The sequence below is a fragment of the Castor canadensis genome, chromosome 5, assembly GCF_047511655.1.
Source record: "Castor canadensis chromosome 5, mCasCan1.hap1v2, whole genome shotgun sequence".
Lineage (NCBI taxonomy): Eukaryota > Metazoa > Chordata > Mammalia > Rodentia > Castoridae > Castor > Castor canadensis.
The window spans coordinates 125,590,370-125,611,249 of record NC_133390.1 but is presented as its reverse complement, the minus strand read 5'-3'; the positions used below and the strand labels follow the sequence as shown (position 1 = coordinate 125,611,249).

Here is a 20,880-nt window from a genome sequence, read left to right as displayed (position 1 = left end):
GAGATGTAACCTGCATCCATCCAGAATCCAAGAGCAAACAGATGGAGCATTTTAATGAGGACAATTCTAGGTGGAGGGATTTACAAAGAGTCTAATTATAAAGAGGCAGCCAGGGGACTTGGGCAGCCACAAGGGATAGCTATAAACACACAGGCTGCCACACTCCTTGGACCAATGGAATGAAGTGAAGCAGTCTGCAATGTAAAAAAAGAGAGATCCCAGTAAAGTTTGTCACCTTGACAGGAGCAGTGACCTGTCAAAGAGCAGAGTGCTCTCAGGGAGAAAGCCTAGAGGACAGGTGTCCCTCTTCCCTGGACTCCTCACTGACAAAACACAACAGAAAGCCAAAGGCCTTGGGAATTGATGATGTCACCCAAACAGGCAGCCTCTGGGGCAGATGGCAAAGTAGAGAAACATGGAGAACATGGGATTTCATGGAGAAATCCATGAAAACAGAGAAAATGCAGCATGCCACCTGAACACAAAATCGGATATTGCTTCCAGAGAAGATGGTGTGTGCATGTGAAAGACCAAGTGTCTGCTGCTTCAGGTAAAGCAGCTCCACTTCCCCAGCTGAAGAAAAATGGAGTAGGCCCTGCTAGCTGTTTTCAGTGATGTACAACAAAACAAAAGAGAACACAGATCAGACCTCATGGTGGAGTCTCTTATTGCTCTATTTCCTTGATGTGGAAATTCCATCAGTTGTACCACATGCTATCAATTTAATAACAGCCTGTGGAAGGAAGAGAGGAAGGAAGGAAGGAAGGAAGAAAGGAAGGAAGGAAGGAAGGAAGGAAGGAAGGAAGTACCAAGGGAGGAGGATAGGAAGAAGGAAGTGCAACCAGGACTACAAAAAGGAAAGCCTTTTGGTGTAGCCAAGCTTGCATGCAGTTTACTTGGCTTGTTATTCCAACTGACATTTTTTTCCTTTTGTCTCTCTCTCCTCCCCTCCTATCTTTCTCTCTGTGTCTGTCTCTCCTTTTTCTCTGTGCTGGAGAGACCAAGGTTAAAACTCTTACTCTTCAATTAAATCACACAGTCTTCTACCCCTTATCTCTCTCTGACTAGCAGAAGGAATAAACTTGTCAGCCAAGACATAAAGCTTTAGAGAAGTGGCACCAGGGCATCTGGAGAACAAAGGCCAGCACCTACTCTGAGAGAGTGCTTTGTCATGTACCTGAACAGAGCCCCTGAATTCCCCTTTAAAAAAGTGGACATTTTCCCTCAGAAGAGGGATTATGAAGAAGAAGAGCTTTGAGAGGTTAACTCAACCTGTCTTCCTCTTTGTCTGACAAATAAAAAACCTTATTTCTTTTTCCTCAAAATTCTGTTCTCATTAGTTGTGAGTTGGCATTGAAGTCAGGGGACCAGCTTTCTTATAACAGAAGGAAGGAAGAAAGATGGAGAAAGGAAGGAAGGAAGGGAGGGGAGAAGAAAGGAAGGAAGAGAGGAAGGAAAGAGGGAAGGAAGGTGGGAAGGAAGGAAGGAAGAGAGAGAGAGTGAGCGAGGGAGGTAAGATATTGTTAGTATAGCTATCAGTAGAACATGGAAACCCTTACTTCTGAGACGTTAAAATGTGAAAAAAAAAAGCATGTCGGTGAGGTTCAGGGTATTTTTAGGGCTGTGAAACTATTCTGGGACCCTGTGATGATGGGTCCATAATACTAGACATTTGTTAAAATCCACAGAAGGAAGCCTGGTGCTGGTAGCTCACACCTGCAATCCTGGCTACTCAGGAGGCAGAGATCAGGAGGATTGCAGTTCAAAGCCAGCTCTGGCAAATAGTTCATGAGATCCTATCTGAAAAAAACCCATTAAAAAAAAGGGCTGGTGGAGTGGCTCAAGGTGTATGCCTAATATTGAAAAAAAAAAAAACACACAGAATGTACAGCAAAAAGTTTAGGCCTAATGTAAACTAGAGCTTTTGTTAATACTAAGACATCAGTATGGGCTCATCAATTATAGCACATGTACTACACCAATGCAAGTTATCCATCATAAGGAGATGGGGGGCGGTATGTGGGAATTTTCTGCTCAAAGCAATTTATGCTTTGCTATAAATGTATAACCACTTTCAAAAACAAAGTCAGCAAATCAAATAACTTTATCTTAAACTAAAGGAAATATATTTAATGCACCAATCTCAACATGCTCTCCACCCAGTGAGGGTGTGTGTGGGGGGTGTGATGATAATAATCCCAACCCAGGCAAACAGATGCATGTGTCTCCACGTGACTCTTCTAATAAGCATGGATTTTGTACGTTTAGATAGCTTCACTGTTGCAATTACAAAAACACACCATCTCACAGTTGCACAAGGCAAAACAAAGAGACAGAGACAGAGAGATACTTGGTGTTTTCCTTCAGACCTTAAATTTCCTTGGTGAACAATGACAGTAGAAGAAACAATAATGAGCGAACATGCTATTGACCACCTAGTTCTCCTGACACTGTCGAGCCTTTGCAGGCTTATATATCAGCCACTGGACAGACAACCAAAAAGGAGTCTGTGGGCCTAGATCAAATAGGCCTGCAAACTTTGAGATGTAGTTTTTTCTTCAGTCTGCTGAGGGAGTGGTTCTCAGTGTCTTTCTGTGAATAGAATTCAATGGATGAAATAATTTGATGGCTAGATAGAACAATTCAATAGCCAGTTAACAAGCTAGTCTTTGCTGGGTGCTGGTGGCTGATGCCTGTAGTCTTAGGTACTTGAGAGGTTGAGATTGGGAGGATCATAATTAGAGGCCAGCCTGAGCAAAGTAGTTCACAAGACCCCCATCTCTACTAATAGTTGGGTACAGTGGCAGGTGCCTGTCATCCCAAGCTATGCATTAGGCTGAGATTGGGAAGATCATGGTTCCAGGCCAGCCCCAGCGTAAAAGTTTGTGAGACCCTATCTCAACGAAACAAAAGCTGAGTGTGGTGGCACCTGTCATCCTATTGATGGCAGGAAGCATAAAATAGGAGGATTGAGATCCAAACAAGCTTGGGCAAAAGGCAAGACCCTAGCTCCAAAATAACCAGAGCAAAGCTATAGGTATGGCTCAAGCAGTAGAGCACCTGCCTAGCAAGCCTGACACCCTGAGTTTAAACCCTAGTAACCACACACACAAAAAAAAAAGATGAAGAAGAAGAAACAAAAGTGGTTTAGCTTATACAGAGTGGCAGAAATCCTCTAACTTATCTGCTGTCGAGGTGACTGGTCTCCAAAGATAGTCCTTGATCAACTGGTCCTCCATTTTCATGCTCTGGTCTTGTCCACTCCCATGGAATCTGGGATGGATAGATTCAGTTTTGACTACAGAATGGAGTAGAAGGTGAAAACTCCTGCAGTATTGGCCTAAGACTGCTGAACCACTTACTGTGAGGGAAGTCAGCCACCATCTGACAGATTCAACTCCCCTGATAACCTGTCTTAAGTGGTCCTTACAGACATACTTTAAAGATGAGATAAGGACTGGTTCTGGTGTTGCACATCTGTAATTCCAGCTACTTGGGAGGAAGAAATAGAAGGACCAGGGTCTGAAGCCTGCCTGGAACAAATTTTATTATCTGAAAAATAAACTAAAGCAAAAAGGGCTGGAAGTGTAGCTCAAATGGTAGAATACTTGCCTAACAAATGCAAGACTTTGAGTCTAAACCCCAGTACTATCACAGAAAAGAAAAAAATGAGGTCTTTGCAAGACACTGGATAAAGAGAACTGGTTTGATTATACTCTGGTTTCTAATAGTGTGTATAGTGATTTGAAGCCATTTGCTTTTCTTGTGTGGGTGAGTTGTTGATTAGCCACAGCTGAGTTAGTCTTGTGGCTGTGGAAAAATGGATGCTAAGGCCAGTGCCATCTTGAATGCTGAACTGCACAAGATGTCTAAAGGGTTTCCTCACTCACTTGCCTGGTGCGTCAGCGGCATGGCTATAGGAGTCGGGGCTGGCCAGGAATCTGTGTCTCTCCCTGTTGTCTCTCTAGGTGACTCATTTGGGCTTAGTCACAGTATGGTCATTTCAAGGGGATGAAACTCAGATTGAGCTCATAACAGTCTCAAGTGAAAGCTTCAAGATTCCTCTTGACCAAGCCCATGTAAAATGACACATCTGCCACACGTTGTAGCCATAACACAAAACAGAGCCAGCCTAGGTTAACTGGGAAGGGACAAGAGCAGGGCATGAGTACAGGGACCACACTTGGACACCAGTGGCCTGAAGAGCAAACAAGTTAGAGTGCCCTAACCTTTTGCATCAGCAGGTTCCTTTGTTTCAATAAGCCTCCATGTTCCCTTTTATGAAGCAAATTCAGTTGACAATAACCAGGTGACCATTTCTTAAGACTTGCAATGTGCCATGCACTGCCCTAGAGACTTTCTCTCTCTCTCTCTCTCAAGTACTTTATATTTCACAATGACTCCTGGGTTCTACATATTTCTCCCCATTTGGGATGGGAGTCAGTTCCCAGAAAACAACATCCTTGGGGCCCTGTGGTTAGCGATGGGCCCACTTGAAGATCGTGTGCTCTTCCCAACAGCTCCAGCAGACAGCATCCAGGTACCACAGGTAAGTTCTTAGCATTTCTAGTGCTTTTGTTTAAACTACAGGAGAAGCCAAAACAGCCTGGAGTGAAAGGGTGAAACTGCCAATGAAGCAAAAAAAAGATAAGACGTTGGAAGTCCCCATCACCAGAAAAATATTCTTCTCCTTGACTGTTGCTGACAAGGGTACACAACCCGACCCTGAGCCATGCCTAACACTCTTCCTACCTGTTCCCTTGCCACCAGTTTTGCTCTTCACTGGGGTTTTGGCCAGCGGTTCCCAAACCTGAGTACACATTGGAATTGCCTGGGGAGCTTTTAAAAATTCTGATACCCAGGCCATTCCCCAGACCCTTAAACAATAATCTCTGGGGTAGCACCAAGCATCTGCTTTTTGTAACTCTCCCCTGTCCCAGGACAATCCCGGCTGCAGTTAACTAAGAAACCTGCTGTTGTAGTCAGCAAGAAACTTCATATTGGCTGGGCACCAGTGGCTCACACCACCATCCTAGCTACTCAGGAGGCAGAGATCAGGAGGATTGCGTTTTGAAGCCAGCATGGGCAAATAGTTCATGAGACCCTATCTAGGAAAAAATCCATTACAAAAAAGGGCTGCTGGAGTGGCTCAAGGTGTAGGCCCTGAGTTCAAATCCCAGTACTTCAAAAACAAAAACAAAGAAAAGTCCATATTTAACTGGGTATGGTGGCACTTGCTGGTGATACCAGTACTTGGAAGATCACGAGTTCTAGGCCAGCTTGGGTTACATAGTAAGACCCTGCCTCAACACATCCCCCAAAACAAAAAAAAAAGGAAAAGTTGGTATTTAACCAGATTCATGTCCTTTGCCTTTGTTGGCCTCTCTGCTTGGCCAAATTCAGCTTTTCTTTGAAAACTCAGAGTTCCATTTCCTATGCAAAGTCACTTTAGCTTCCTTCCACCTGTCTTCAAGCACAGAACTGCATCTCCCATTGTATGACTAACTTCCTGTGTAATGCCTCTAAAACATATGAGTTCTCTACCACTTTCCTGATCCCTCCACCTATTACCCACTGCTGCCAGAGTCACAATCCCTTAAAATATGGACCATATTTTACTCCATTTCTAAGACAGTGCTCTGCACAGTAAATGCCTGTTGGTGGATGAATGACTGAATGAATGAATGGGCAGTCAAATGAAAGGATAAATGGACATTCAGATCTGACACTTGCAGTGGTATATTCCATGCCTGGGTCTAGGGGCGTCCACTTCATCTGGGCCTATGTGAAGAATGTCAGGACTATCCATGTGTGTCTATCTGGCACTTCTTTCCTGCTTTCAAGGAAATATAGTCCTGGTCAAATTTTTCACTCCCACTTCGGTAAGGTACAAGGTAGAGTACGTTGATCAATGATCCTCAAAGATGCCCATGTTCTGATCTTTGGAGCTTGTGAATATGCTGTTATGTGGTGAAAGGACTTTGAAGATGGGGTTCCATTAGAAATCCAGAGGTGGGGAAATTATCATCTTAGTGGATCCTGGTATACTCACAGTGTCCTCACTAGAGGACAGGAGACTGAACTGCATTCAGAAGGCAGAAGAGGAGGTTTGTGGACTGAAGCAAATGTTGCACTGCTAGTTTGGAAGACAGAGCAAGGGGCTGTGAACTCTGAAGAATTTAGGGCCACAGATTGTCTGCTCTACCCTCCAGAGGGATAGTTTTTGCCCAGCAAATTGAATATGGATTGCTGACCTCCAGAATGGAAGAGAATACTCCATGTTGCTTTAAGTTGCACAGTTTGTGGTAGTTTTGTTCAGCATCCATAGGACATGAATACAGGCAGCTGCCAGGAAAGTTTAGGGACTTCTCAAAACCTCTGATGGGATGGAATTTCTCTAGTCTAGGTTAGGTACGGGAATGGGGGTATTTGGGGGCAGCCAGGGACCTACCCCAGGATTTTCTGAAAAGAAGCATCACCATAAAAGGAAAGATTTTCCTGCAATGGGGTGAAAGCTTGCTATTTTCTTAATAGCAAATATCAGGATTCCTATGCTTCACTCTTTTATTTATTTTGGCTGTACTGGGGTTTGAACTCAGGGCCTTGCAAGTGTTCTGCCAGGTAAGCCACACCTCCAGCCCTTTTTGCTTTATTTTTCAGATAGGTTACCCCCCCCCCTTTTTTTTGACTGATGCTGGCTTTTCCTATGTCTGACTCCTGAGGAACTAGGATTATAGGAGTGAGCCAATGCCTAGCTGAGGGTTACTCTTCACTTAATAAAGGCTTACTACCTCTGAGACCGTGTTCTGCATGCTTCATGAATATTGTCTTAATATTTACAATAGACTCTATTTACAATAGACTCCTTTCAAATATGAGGAATTTGAGGCACAGAGCGGGGTATACAACTAGCTGTCAGTTCTAAAGAGCATTTTACCTTTGCTTAGGGACCATACTTTCCAGACTCCTTGGGGTTCAGATGAGGCTCTAAGCCATGGCTTGCAGTAGAGCAAGAAGAGGGTTTAAGTTCCCTGATTAAGGATGCCCTAGAACTGATGAATGGATCATGAAATTGGGGTATATATACACAATGGAATATTACTTAGCCACGAGGAATAACGACATGGGATTTGAAGGTAAATGGATGCAATTGGAAGACATCACCTTAAGTAAAGTAAGCCAGGATCAGAAACACAAAAGACACATGTTTTTCTCTAATACATGGAAGATAGATCCAAAGATAAACGTATACACAAAAAACAAGCATGATCATATACAAACTCAGATGTAGAACATGTTTGTAACAGCGGGACTACTCTGTGGAACTTGGAGAAAGAGAGAAAGGAAAAAAGAATGATAGAGCATCAGTAATATCACATACCATAGGATGGGAAGGTAGCAGATATAAGGATGTGTATTTAAAGCTGTTGCAAAACACGGGGTGGGAGGAAAAGGTGTAGCAGAGAGTATTCAAAGGGCCTGAACAGACCAAAGTAAAGCACACCCACAGTGGGGATACATTGAGACAGCCCTTCGAACATCAACTCAAATATTTATTATGAAAACCAGGACTGTAAAATAGTGTGTGTGGGGGGGGAATCTAGCTGGAGGGGGAAGGGGAAGAAAGAGATTAAGGTGACAACAGTGTATAGTAGATGAACTTCATGTACTTGCATGAAACAGAGCTCAAAAACCTCTTACAATTGCTTTAAGTGGGATGGGGAAGGGGCTGAGAGGGAGAGACGATGGGGGCAATGTAAATAATGTACAGTGTAAGAGTAATCGTAATTGTCACTAAGCATCTCCCCTCTTTAATGAATATATCCTAATAAAAAACATTTTAGAAGGAAAAAAAAGAAGTACAAAGAACTGGGGAGCGAGGCAGGAGCGCCAGGACTGTCTGGAGAAAGGCCAGTGCCTCAGAGGGGCAGAGACTGCTGTCTTTCCCTTTGCACTTTTGTAAAGTTGGTTACATTTGGATACATTGTATGAGAGACTGAAGAGAACCCTGAAGGAAAAGGTGTTGACCACTGCCTGCTCTTGCAAAACAAGCAGGGAAGGAGTTGCAGAAAATAAGCAGAGAAAGAATAGAAACAACCTGGGAATGGAGATGGTCATGTTCTTACCAATGAAGATGCAGTGATGGAAACATTGTTTGCACATCTCACAGGTGTGTGTGACCTTGAGCTGCAGATAATCTCTTTTCCATCTAGGCACATCTTATAGAAGTTCCATATGGGACACTGCAGGTGTGATTCCAAGAAGAAAAGCTATATGGCCAGCATAAAGACCATCCTCCCTCTCTCCCTTCCTTAAGGACGCCCCCAGGGCTACAGGGAGGAGAAGGACCCAGAATGGCTGTGATTTACTCTTACTTTTCAAAAGCTATTAATCACATTGTATGTAATCAGTACTGAATGCATTAGTGAGACACTTTGCATTTTTCCTTAGTAACTTTTTGGAATTTAGGGTGAGTTTTACTGTCAGCACATCTCCATTTGGACCAGCCACTTTTCAAGGGCTCAAAATGCCTCAGGTGGCCTGTGGCCACTGCAGCAGATGGGCAGCTCTCCTTCACTACAGCTTCACCCTCTCCTCCCACATGGCCTTCTCATCACCTTCCATGCTGCATATGCTGGCCTTGAGTTTGCTTGGTGACTGGGAGTGCAGGACATGGGCACTGCAGGAACTGCCTCTGGCACCATCAAGGCATCGTTTGTATTACTTCCGGGTAATGATGGATAAAGGTACATATCAATTAGTATTGCTACTTTTTAAAATTTCATCACTCAGCAACATTAAATATTTTGATGAACACATTACCCAACTTTTAATCCCAGCATGAGTGTTCCACAGCTCAGTTGATGCAGAGAAGCTCTCAGTCCTATGTCATCGCCAGTTGTGTTGAAATTGTTGTGTGATTTGCTAAGTATTTCCCTTCATTTTATGAAAATCTGCCTCCCCAAAAGCAAATGGTGCTTCCAAATCAAGGTAAAATTGATGTGCATAATTCAAGTGTTAAAGTGAAAACCTGAGATTTGTTGAAAGGTGATTTGTCTTTGGGGGATGTTGTGTAGGTGTTATGGGAAGAACAGATGCAGCAATTTTTTTTTTTCTCCAGGTGATCCCCTGGGAACCATGTACCCATGAATACTGAGGGTGTACTGTAGTGCTTCACCAACAGACGCTCTGTGACCGTTGTAACTAGGATTTTTTCAGGAGCACTATCTCGTCTTGAGCATGTCATTCACTTCCTCTTAGACACATCCAAAATCGCTTGAGGGTCCTCAGGATGTTACTGCTGGCCATGATGGGAGAAGAGAGAGGGAACAAGCATAGGGTACTGTCCCACAGCTTCAAACTTGCACTACAAAGTGGTACAAAAAACAGTGTTCTGTTCCTCCCAAATCTTAAATTTCGTGGTGCTAGCTCTTTTGGGCAGGAAGATGCTGAGGACCAGCCAACTCTATCTACCTTCCAGAAACTCTATATCTATGATCTTCTGCGTGATTTACAGCAAGGGTCACAAATGTAAACACATACAAACAAACTCACAGAAACTTAAATGGATGGGATTGGGTAAAGGCTGCGGCACTTATTAAAGACCAGGCACTGAGTGTTTTACACATATGGCTCCTTTGCTCATCACAACTCTGTGAGAAGGACATGATTATCATGGTCACTTTTTGGATGAGAACACTGAGGCACAGAATGGTAAATGAAAAGAGTACATTTCTTAGACAAAGAGAGCAGCCTCTACTTGGCCCCAGCTCATGGCAACTATGCAGGACTTGGGCATAGCCCTGGATTTTTTTTTTAAGAGCTTGAAATATGAATTCAATAAGAACATTCCTAATGAATGAGAAAAAATAGCCTGGCAACTACTTACAAAATTGAAAAACATGATGCAGACCAAACAAAAAGTTTCTCTGTAGGCCAACTATGATTTCAGAGAGCCCATTTGCAACCTTAGATCCATGGTCTAGAAGTCTTTTAAGCAGCAAAGCTCAAATGTTTTAAATAAAAATACAGAGAACACTGACAAAGCCACAAGAATCTGCCATGAGTTGGAGAGGAACAGAAGTTAACTTTGTTGGCCATTGCTTTTTCTTATTGAGAGCTCCAGACACCCCCAGGATGCCCAGGACCAGTGCCTGACACACAGCTGGAAGCCCACATGCTCACAGTGAATTAACTAAATTTCCCAAACAAACAAACAAAGCCAAATCAAGCATCTGAGACTCATTTGCAAGACACACAGGAGGTCAGGCACCCTGTCTTTCCCTTCCAATCACCTTCCTTTGTAAAGAGTTTCCAGAAGGAATCTAATTTCACCTCCAATCATTTTCCCACTACTTTTGTTTACGTAAACAAACATCCTTTTTGCTAAGTACTTAAGTTAAAATTGTAGAACCACTGCCCTACTGGAAGAAAATGTTTGGTTTGCTCAGCCTATTTGAAATGTTATTGCTTTTCTTTTTTGTAATGTCAGGTTTGAAACCAACACATGCAATCAATACTGGCTGTGCTATAAATACGACAAAAAAATTTGCTGCATGTCTACAACACACACACACACACACCCCTCTTCAAAGTAGCCATTAAGGTAGACAGATGACTAACTTTGGTGAAAAATACTTTGAGTCAAGAAGTTTTAAAAGCAAAAGTTGTCTTAAAAACCTGCATGTTAGCTCTGCCTGGCAGCCCTTTCTTTTTCTTTTCTCTCTATGCACCTGAGGGCCTGAAGAAATTTCATAGCCAATCTACACTTCCCACACGGAGTTGGGCTGGGAACAAGGGCACGACCAGTCTGGTAGACTCAGTCCTTCAGAACATCGTTGGTGCAGCCTTTGTCTTTGTTGTTTGTTTCAGGGAACTCCAGCTTCCCCTATCTGCACAAGCTGATTCTTTTGGCTACCATTTCCTATAAAACTTTTCTTCCCCTAGTAAACTTCACCTGATGTTTGGAGCCCAGCTCAGATCCTTCTCCCCTGGGAAGCCCCAGCTTCCCCAAGCAGAGACAAACCTACTCATGCTCTCACTGCCTGGGCATTTGGTTCACCCTCAGCAATGTCACTCGCCCAGCTTGTCCCAATTACCTTTTTACACAGCTGTCTCAGTCCCCTGGCTGAGCTGGAAGCATTGCAGAGCAGGGAGCACCCATCTATCTGAAATGCCTTTGGGGCCTCAGAGCCTGCAACAATAGCTGAGGCAATCTCTGTGACATTCAGAGTGTAGTCAATGTCATGGTCACTTATGTTCCAAAGGTCCATTAAGTTCGGTTTGAGTGCTCACTGCCCAATTGGTTAGAAATTCCCTAGCAGTGGAATTTAGCAAGACTTTCAGAATTATAAGACCAAATAATTGGTGATGCAGGAGGACCCTATACACCAGTTTGTGAGGGTCATTGCTGTCCAGGCTGACTAGTCCCATGGCCCAACTTCCAATGGAATGATCACGAAGATCTGCACCCCTCTATGGAGGTGCACACACTGCCAGCTGCAGCTCAAGCCTGTCTCCCTCCAAGGCCCACACTCAAACCATCTCATTACTGCAAGCATTTGCACTTCCCTCAGGCCTGGAGAGTTCTGACCCTACCTTGCTCTAAATCCTCTGTCTTCTCTGTTTTTCCAGCTGCCCAGATGAGTTGTTCTGTAGGCCCAGTCCAGGAACGGCCAAGTTGTGCCACGTGGACCAAGGCCTGCCCTGGGTCAGGCACGGGACAAGACAGGTGAGGGCAGGGGCTAATTTTTGCTTCAGCTGATTGAGAAAAGTATTTCATCTACATGTAGGGAAGGAATTGTTTATCAAATGACATAAATTAATATTAAGATATGATAATAGCAAATGACTAGAAGAGTGAAATTGAAAGACACACAAAAGAAAAACCCCAATTTTATTTTTTATATTACTAGTTCCTACAGACATGAAATTATTCTGTAAAATTACTATACAGCAGTGGCTCTCAGTTGGGAGTATTTTGTCTTGTGGAGACTTTGGTAGTGTCTGGAGACATTTTTGGTTGCCAGTTGAGAGGACTTTGGTTGTTATCTCCAGGCACCTTGTGGGTAGAGGACAGGATGCTGCTGAATCCCAGAGTGCAAAACATAGCCCCACAGTCATGGTGCCAAGACGTCATCAGTACCAGGAGGTTCTTGGGTCTTTTCCATATGGCTACCCTTAAGTTTTCCCCTTATCTTTCAGGGATTATTTATAAGCACTTCTCAGACCAGCAATGGTCTGCAGACCACACTCTGAGAAGTAAGGTCCTACAGGTTTGTCACTGCCTTTCAATCAGCCCCAAGGTGTCATTTTCATGGTGGGTGTTTCCAGAAGGACTTGTATAGCAGTATTAAAATACATATTATTTTGTCTTAAAATGACACTGCTACCCACACTGTATTCCTCTAGAATATAAGTCTGAATGCCCAGGAGCAACTCCAAGCAGCACTGAAGAACGAATAAACAACCCCATATGATATCGTGTACCTCACTGGCATACCCAGCACCTGTCTTTTCCAGTAGGAATATTTTAATCCATTTAGTAAGCATTACTAAATTCATCATTGGTTTCTCACCACTAATCCATAGTTCTTTTTTAAAAACAGAGATTTCAAAGTCCCCCCCAAGGTGGAGGAAACCAGGTGGGGTGTAGCTAGGAATTTGTATTTTCAGTAAGTACCTGGGTGGCCCCAATAATTGGGAAATCTGGAAGCATTCAGATACCCCATAGAATCCGTCTACCATCTCTGAATCCAGTTATAGACTGAGTCCTGGGGATACAGTCATTGACCAGTTCCTCATGTAGTGCCAAGTGCTGTTCTGGACTTGGGGGCAGCTGCAGTGGAAAAGGCAGGCAGAGAAGTGGCCACTCAGAGCTCTTACTCCCATCCTACCCTGTTCTGTTGCTTCCTCCCAGGTTCTCCTGTCCCTGCCTAGATTGTTATAGTGACTGCTCTCTTCTTCTGGTCTCCCTGCCCCTTTCCACATCTGTCATTTTCCATGATAATACTAGCCCTCTCTTCATTGCCTGAGCTTCTAAACACAGTCTACAAGATCTTCAGAACCTGGGCTCTGCTTCCTCTCAACCTCATCTCTGGACACCCCATCTCCTCCTTGACTGACTCTCCAAGATGTAGAGAGCCAGTTACTGAAGCTGGGCCAGAGGTCAACCTTTGGTGGAAAACCAGTATTCTACACAGCAAACTTGTATCCATTTTTCAAAACTCACCCAAATATTACTTCTTTATGCTAACAATTGCTAGCATTTAAGTACTTCTGTGTTCTATAGGCACCATGCTAAGTGTTTGCTTCATTTATCCTCTACAGTAACCCCAGGAGGTGGGTACTAGGCTCACTTTCCATTCCCTATTAGGGAAGTAGAGCTTAGCTAATTTTGTTAACTTTCCGGTGGTCATGCAGTAAGTGGCAGAGGTGGGATTTGATTCCAGGCTGAATCTACCGCTGTCCTTCCACTCTTAACTTCCTTACATTTCTCCTCTCTGGAAAGCCTTCCTGTTGCTACACTCTGCCATATAGCCAGTGTGATAAACTATGTTCTTGTTCACAAACACACACTACCTTCCCTGGGGTCAAGATTATTATCTTTCTGCTCCGGTGTTGGTAACAGTGGGAGGGAGGAGGATTTATATCCTCCCTTATATAAGGGAGGATATATATCCTCCCTTATATCCACTGAAAGGGTGTAGGAGGATGAATAAAGTGGAAAAATTGTGTACTCATGAAAATGGAAATAAACCTGTTGAAACTATTCCAGGAATGGGGGGAAGGAGGATAAAGGAGAATGATGGAGGGGGTGAATTCCAATATATTGCAAGAACTTTTGTAAATGTCACAATGTACCCTCAGTGCAACAATAATATGATAATAATATTTTAAAAAGACTATCTTCCTATCTTGTTAGTGGTAGGTTTGGCCATGTGACTTGCTTTGACCAATGATCTAGAAGTAAAATAATTTGCAGTGTTCCTTGATGGGATGGTAACCAGAGCCTGGTTTGTTCTGCAACTTTCTCACTTTCTCTTTCTCAGCAGTACTGGGGTTTGAACTCAGGTTCTCAAACATGCTAGGCAAGCAGGCTACCACTTGAGCCACACCCCTAGTCCTTTTGCTTTGTTTGTTTTTCAGGTAGGGTTTTATGCCTAGCCTGGCCTAGGACTTCAATCTTTCTACCTCTGCCTCCTGAATAGCTGGGATTACAGATATAAACCACCATGCCTGCCCTACTTTATCTCTTAAATGAGCTTTTCCTCTTTCCAGAGAGAGCTTTCTCCAGCATTGTGGGTACAGTAGATATGGATAATGACATTTAGCTGATAAATCTTAGTTGGCTTGGGGGCTTATGGTTATCAAGCATAACTTAAGCAATTTTGACTGATAGCTTCTGGTTTAGTACAATTTTCGTAAGTGTGCAATACTTCTATCACAGCATGTAACACAATACTCTGTGATTAAACTACTCACAACCTTCTATCCTATTAGACAATGTTCTCTTAGGACGAGGGTCCTAAGAGGAAAAAGACTGGATATCTTATTCTGGTGCCACATTTAGCTCAGAGCTGGCTTGGCCCTTGCTTCAAATCCAAGTCTGATCTTCCATCCTTCCATACCCAGTCTGCAAGGCCTTGAGAGCCTCCTAAGAAATTGCTTACAAAGCTTCTTAAGGTACCAGATGTGATTTAGCTGCTTGCAGACAATAACTGTTAGATCCTCTTCTTATTGTGCCTCCCCCCCCACCCCCACTCCGGTTTCTGTAAATTGCTGTACACTCTCTTTTCTCCTGGCCTGGATTTCTTCTGTAAATATCCGAATTGTATTTCTTCTCAGGTTGTCAGCCCCAAAGTGAGTGACTATAATCTAAATGATGCTTCCTGGCACTTTGGGGCTCATCTTAAAACTTATAAAATGAAATTCCTTCATGAAAAATACCTGCCTCCCCCAACTCTTTCTCTTCCCCACCCCTTGCCCCAACACACATATGCATCAAGACCAGTCCTGTTATCAGCTGTTTGAGATCTTTTTGATTTTTTGACATAGATTATTCATTTTTTATTTTATTTATTTACTTTTGCCAGACACTGTATTGAATGTGTTTCTAACCACTGCTGAGAATGTGCTATTACACTTTTCCCCCTTTCTCCCTAGCAGAACCCCTGAAGTTTTCATGCTCTTACACCCATACATTGCCTACTTAGCCTGTCTTGTACAGAGAGTAGTTATTGAATTTTAAGTGGATGTTGCTAGACAAAGCTTCCAGGAAAGTTACTTAAACTTGGTAACTTGCTGCCAGTGCTATTTTTGTTCTCACCTCTTCCTTTTCTTTCCTGTTTGGAAAATAAGCCCAAGTCAGTCTGGAGTTTGGCAAACATTTTGTGACCATAAAGAAGTCCTGAGTTTAGAATTCTGTATTGAAGATGCTGGAGAAGAAAATGTGAAGGTTCTAGGTTCCTGATGAAACATGCTGTGGAATACTAACCCTGGATTAACCTCTAAATTTCATGTTAAATGAAGAAAAAACACTAATTTATTCAAATCACTGCAAATCTAGACTCTGCTACTAGCAACAGAAAGTACTTCTTCATCACTACATAGACATCACACAAAAACCCATGAGATTCGTATTACCACTTTCTAGATGGAGAGTCTTTTGTCTTTTTTTCTTTTTTTTTTTGGTGGAACTGTAGTTTGAACTCAGGGCTTTGGCTTGCACAGCAGGCGTTCTACTGCTTGAGCCATTTTCCTCTATCTCTAGTCCATTTTGCTCTGGTTATTTTGGAGATGGAGAGCTCATGAATTATTTGCCCTGGTTGGCCTTGAAACCCAATCCTCTGGATCTCAGCCTTTCAAGTAGCTAGGATTACAGGTGTGAGCCACCTGTGCCTGTTCAGATGGGGAGTCTTATGTTATCAGTCACAGACCACTCATTCATTGGTAGTATTAGATTGACCCAGTATTGGGTCATCATTGATTGGCTGGGCCAGCGTTTGAGCACAGTGTTTGTCTGACACCAAAGGCTAGGCTCTTCACACTATCTTTTGCTGCCTTTGAGTTGAACATGCCAAAGTTTCATCCCCATACAATCTGTGGGCCTTTCTGGTAGGTGTGAATGGTAGAGATGCTGTCATGAGAACACAAGTGCACTGTCCTCTTTCTCATCTGTCACCTCCTGTCCAGCGAAAGGCCTGTTTCTCAAGTTCAAGTCAACTGGTTCAATGATCAAGTCTGCTGGGGCAACCCTTCCTTCTTTGTCCACATGTAAATCCTGAATGTTATTAGGGAAATCTGTTGTTGGAGTGAAATTAGTTTCCAGAAAAAGTTTGTGCAGTGTAATGGGTGTTCACCCAATATTGGATGGTTTTATGAATTAATGAACACTGTTCTCACAGCTGTCTGGCCTGGTTCTTTCTTTCTGAAGGGTCACATGTAATTATGACAAGTAGAAACTCCTCAGTGAGTCTTTACATGTTCAGGAGCCACTTTCCTAAAAGGCTTGGTAATTCCTCCCTGGTCACTGCAGCCTGAGACTAGGCTCAGGCTGCATAACTAGGAATAATTCCATTCCAATCATGGGCAGGTTACTTAGTATAAGTTTCAGTTAGTCCATCTGTAAACTGGGGACAGTAATGATTATTGTTCTTCTAAGGACTATAAGACAGAATGTATGTAGGCAAGTGCCTAGTTCATAACATGTGACAGCAACTATCATTAGTGAAAATCTCCAAGTATTTCAAAATGGCTACTTGTCGGTGGAAGCACTGCTTAATTCCCCAGGTGGACTTCACCATCCTCACATGGGGCTCCTCTGCTCCCCATGTCTTTATAGAACATAAAACATCTAAGAATGTTGGCTGGGCTCAGGCCCACCTCTCTCTGATATGCCAGGGTCCTCTGAGCACAGGACTTTTCTTCAAATCCTTAGTGCCCAGCACAGGGGAAACATACAGTAATTGAAGAATAAAGGCAAGAATGAATATACCATACGAGCCTGCCACTGGTGGCTCATGCCTGTAATCCTAGCTATGCAGGAGGTGGAGATCAGGAGGATCACTGTTCGAATGCAGCCCTGGGCAAATAGTCCATGGTACCCATCACAAAAAGGGCCTGCAGTAAGAACGCCTGACTAGCAAACATGAGGCTCTGAGTTTAAACTCCAATGCCACCAAAACAAAGGAAAAAAAAGAATATATTATACTGGTGTTGTTACAGGAATAAATATGATAGTTGAGATAAGCCAGAAGGAGGTGAACGCCTAGAGTACATTTAAAGAAATTTTGAAGGGCATATTCTCTGCTTGATGAGAGTGAGGCTGAGGCAGTGGAAGGTCCTTGAATCTGGAAACCATTGTAGCTCTGACAGTGCTGGTTTGTCTCAGACAGAGAGGTGTATAATTCAACAGGGAATGACACTGGTCAGTATTCTAAGATGGAGTGGAGGCATTCATTTATTGTAATGTAAAATCCTCAATCCTTTAATGAAACACCATATAAAAGAATAGAAGGGTGGGGATGGTCTCAGAAACTTACAGAATCTTCTAAAATTTGAATTTAAGATTTCTAACACTAACTCTGCTAGTAGATATATTAGAAACAGGGTTTTTGTTTGGGAGCCTGGGTCTGTACTCTCCACCACTGTGAACTTTAATTATGCTTGCTAGAAGAAACAATCGCCAGGAAAAAATGATACTAGTCCCTGTTCAAGTACCTGGACTACAAATGCAGTTCCACAATGAGCAGTCATAAATGTGTTTTGAACACATGTATGTGTGTGAGGCATTAACTGATCACTCCTATCATAGCGAGAGCTCCCATTAAAAGCTCTTAAGGCAATTCATCTTTAAACACAAAGTTGGCTGGGAGTGTGACAAAAAAGTCATGCTCATTGACTAAATTAAAAAAAAGAAACCTGACTGAATTAAACTTTTGGTATTCAGAGGAGCAAATAGTGTTGAGGAAATTTGTACTAAAGACCAAATGCTGGGCCTTTCTGACTTGCCGCCTCCTTCAGCTTTTACCAGGAGGTAACAAAATGCCCACCCCTTACCCTTCTCCAAATTCGGAGTTTTGCAGAAATTCCCTGTACAACTCTGAAATGTCAGGGCAGTCCTGAATGAATTCTGTTCATAGCAGCAGCCCTAAATAGATTGCCGGGGTTGGTGGCCGGGAGCGAGTGCCATCCTATTTACCCAGTGGCATCATATTTAGTTCATATTTGGCCAGGAGCTCCTGCAGCCAAATCAGACCCTGCAAGGTGGGTTACTCCAAAGATCTGGGCTCCAGGACAGTCCCCAGGGCCACTCCCTTACCTGGCCAGCTTCTTCCCACTAGGAGGTTGTCCAGAAAGTTCACCTCTTACCCGGACATTGTGCCCCCGCCCCCGCAAGTGTCCCCATCCTTCCCGAGGCTCTGGGTCAAGCCCGGGGACGCAGCTAGGCGCTCCAAGTATTAATAGAGAGCCGCGGGCGCACCCCGGAGTCAGGACTGCGAGGGAAGGAGCGCGTGTCCTCGTTCCTCCCTGGGCTTGGCGCGCGCCCTGTGCACCTGTGCGTCCCGGGGGAGGCGCCGTCTCAGCCACCGCGTCCGCCGCCAGATCGTCCGGCAGCCCAAGCCGAGCCGGAACCACAGCCCGAGCCCGAGCCCGAAGCGCGGCTGGAGCCGGAGCCGGAGCCGGAGCCGCAGCCGCGATGAGCAGCGCCCCGGACGGCCCGGGTCCTCTGGACGGTAACCACTCGCGTCGCGCCTCGGCGTCCTCAGTCCTTACGCGCGCGCCCGGGCTGTCATTTCCCGGGTGCCTGCAGGCCTCGTAACGCGGAGGGGGTGGGTGGGAAGCCCCGTTTCCGTGCATTTGTGGGCCCTTGTCTGAACTTTTGCGGGTATTTTTAGATCAAACGAGTTAACTTTGCTAAAGCGCGGAGTCTCGCGGGCCACACAATGCGGGCTGACAGGGCACAGAGACCTCCCTGCTCTGCGCGCCCGGCGGTGTCCTCAGCCAGGGTGCAGGGACATTCCCTGAAAGCTGACAATTTCGTTTCTGCTGTGGGACAAGGACAGTATCACCCGCGTGCCCCCGCTCCGTCCCGCTCCATCTCGCCACTCTGTAAACGTGGCCAAAGAGGCTGCCTTGTTCTCCTAGAGATCCCTGGTGCTCTTCGGGTTGGACATTGGGGGCCTTAGTAATTAACCAAGACATTGTGCCGCAGCATTCCTGAAGATGACTTCATGATCAGGTGGCATTTAGTGCTATTTCTTTAAAATAATGCTTACAACTTTTTTCCAGGGAAGGGTCCCGGATTGCTTTGAACACGTGACGAAACACTCTAATCCAATCTCACCAAAACTGACCTACATTTTTTATGCACGTTAGACCCCTTCACTTTGTGTGCCCCAGGCATAGGCCTTTTTTTTTTTTTTTGAAAGGTCGTTATTGTTGCTATTCATTGTCGCATTCTCACTAACTAGCAAATTGTTGACCTTTTCAGAGCAGTCCTCCTCCAGGAATAATGAACTCTTCTTTGTATCAAAACCCTTTTGGGTTGTACTTCTCACGGCTTAATGAAGCCTCCACGGAGGTGAAACTCCTTGGGGCTTGTGCTCCACAGGTAGCCAGGTAACCACACCAGGGTTCCCTATAGGGTCCTTCATCTTCAGAGCTGGGTATTTTGCTCAGAGTTGCCAAGGCAAGAACCACTGTACAGAAAAAATATTTCATTCTTTCCTTTTAGTGTCCTAAGGTGAGTCCCCATATAACTGCCCCCGGGCTCTTTAAAAGTAGTTTATAATAGTTGGATTGTAGCGGCATGGTGATGCATGCCTGTAATCCTAGCACTCAGGAGGTTGAGGCAAGAGGATAGTGATTTTTGAGGCCAGCCTGTGTTACATACTGAGACCTTGGCTCAATAACAACAACAACGAAATTTAAAAATTTGAATGGCTGTAGTTTTCCCTACAGAGCACTTAAAAAAAATGGTACTTTAAACCACTTGTCAGACTTAATACGTTTGTGTTTCTAGCATGGACCATACTGTAGTTTAAAACACTTGGCTATTTGAGAAGGGATTGTGAAGTATCAATTGGATTATTGGTTAACAGCAAGAGTAATAGTGTAGCAGCTTTCTTCAGGTGAAGCAGGGTGGGCAAGGCCATTTATCTGACCACACTGACCCTGCTCTGTTTTGTTCATTTTAACCTCACTTTCTATTTTAAAGCCACACAGTCTTTAGAACTGTGATAGAAACATTTAAAAATAGGTGTCTACTCTTTCTAAATCAAAACTGGGTTCTTATAACCAGGTGTTCTACTTCTTTACTTTTTATTGCTAAAAAGGCCACATCGAAATGGTTGGTGAGATGAAGTTAATACAGGGAGAAGTCAGAATAGAAAATATGCTTTCTTTATGGTGTATGCTCTCACAAAGCTAAAGGAATACTTTTGGGAGATACCATTCTACCGAGATTGCTATACTGGTTTTCAGCATATTTATTTATTTTTATTATTGTTGCACTGGGGGTACAGTGTGACATTTAGAGTTCACTCCTCCATCATTCTCCTTTATTCCCCCTCTCCCATTCCTGGAATAGTTTCAACATGTCTCATTTTTCCTTTTCATACATGAGCACATAATTTTTCCACCACCTTTATCTTTTCCTTATATCCTTCCCCTCCCAGGGGAGCTTTCTCCCAAAGAGGACTTGGTTTACCTGCTTGTTCTCTGCTTTTGAAAAAAGACATTTTTGTTTGTTTAAGATAGCTATATGGGGAGTTTCATTGTGACATCTCCATGTATTATAACTCCTTGAGTTTCATTATCAACTTAGCTGGCAGCTGCTATACCCAGCAGCCACCAGAGGCATAGACAGAAGGACAC

General features: G+C 43.8%; 1 protein-coding gene across 1 annotated transcript in view; it reads left to right on the top strand.

Annotated features, from left to right (window-relative positions):
- Positions 1–18,495: 18,495 nt before the first annotated feature.
- The window catches only part of Gadl1 (glutamate decarboxylase like 1), a 159,742-nt gene continuing 157,357 nt past the window's right edge, over positions 18,496–20,880 (top strand). Inside the window, exon 1 of the mRNA XM_020156325.2 lies at positions 18,496–18,737. Coding sequence (XP_020011914.2) covers positions 18,701–18,737 — 37 coding nt within the window. The 5' untranslated portion in view covers positions 18,496–18,700. The remainder of the gene's footprint in view (positions 18,738–20,880) is intronic.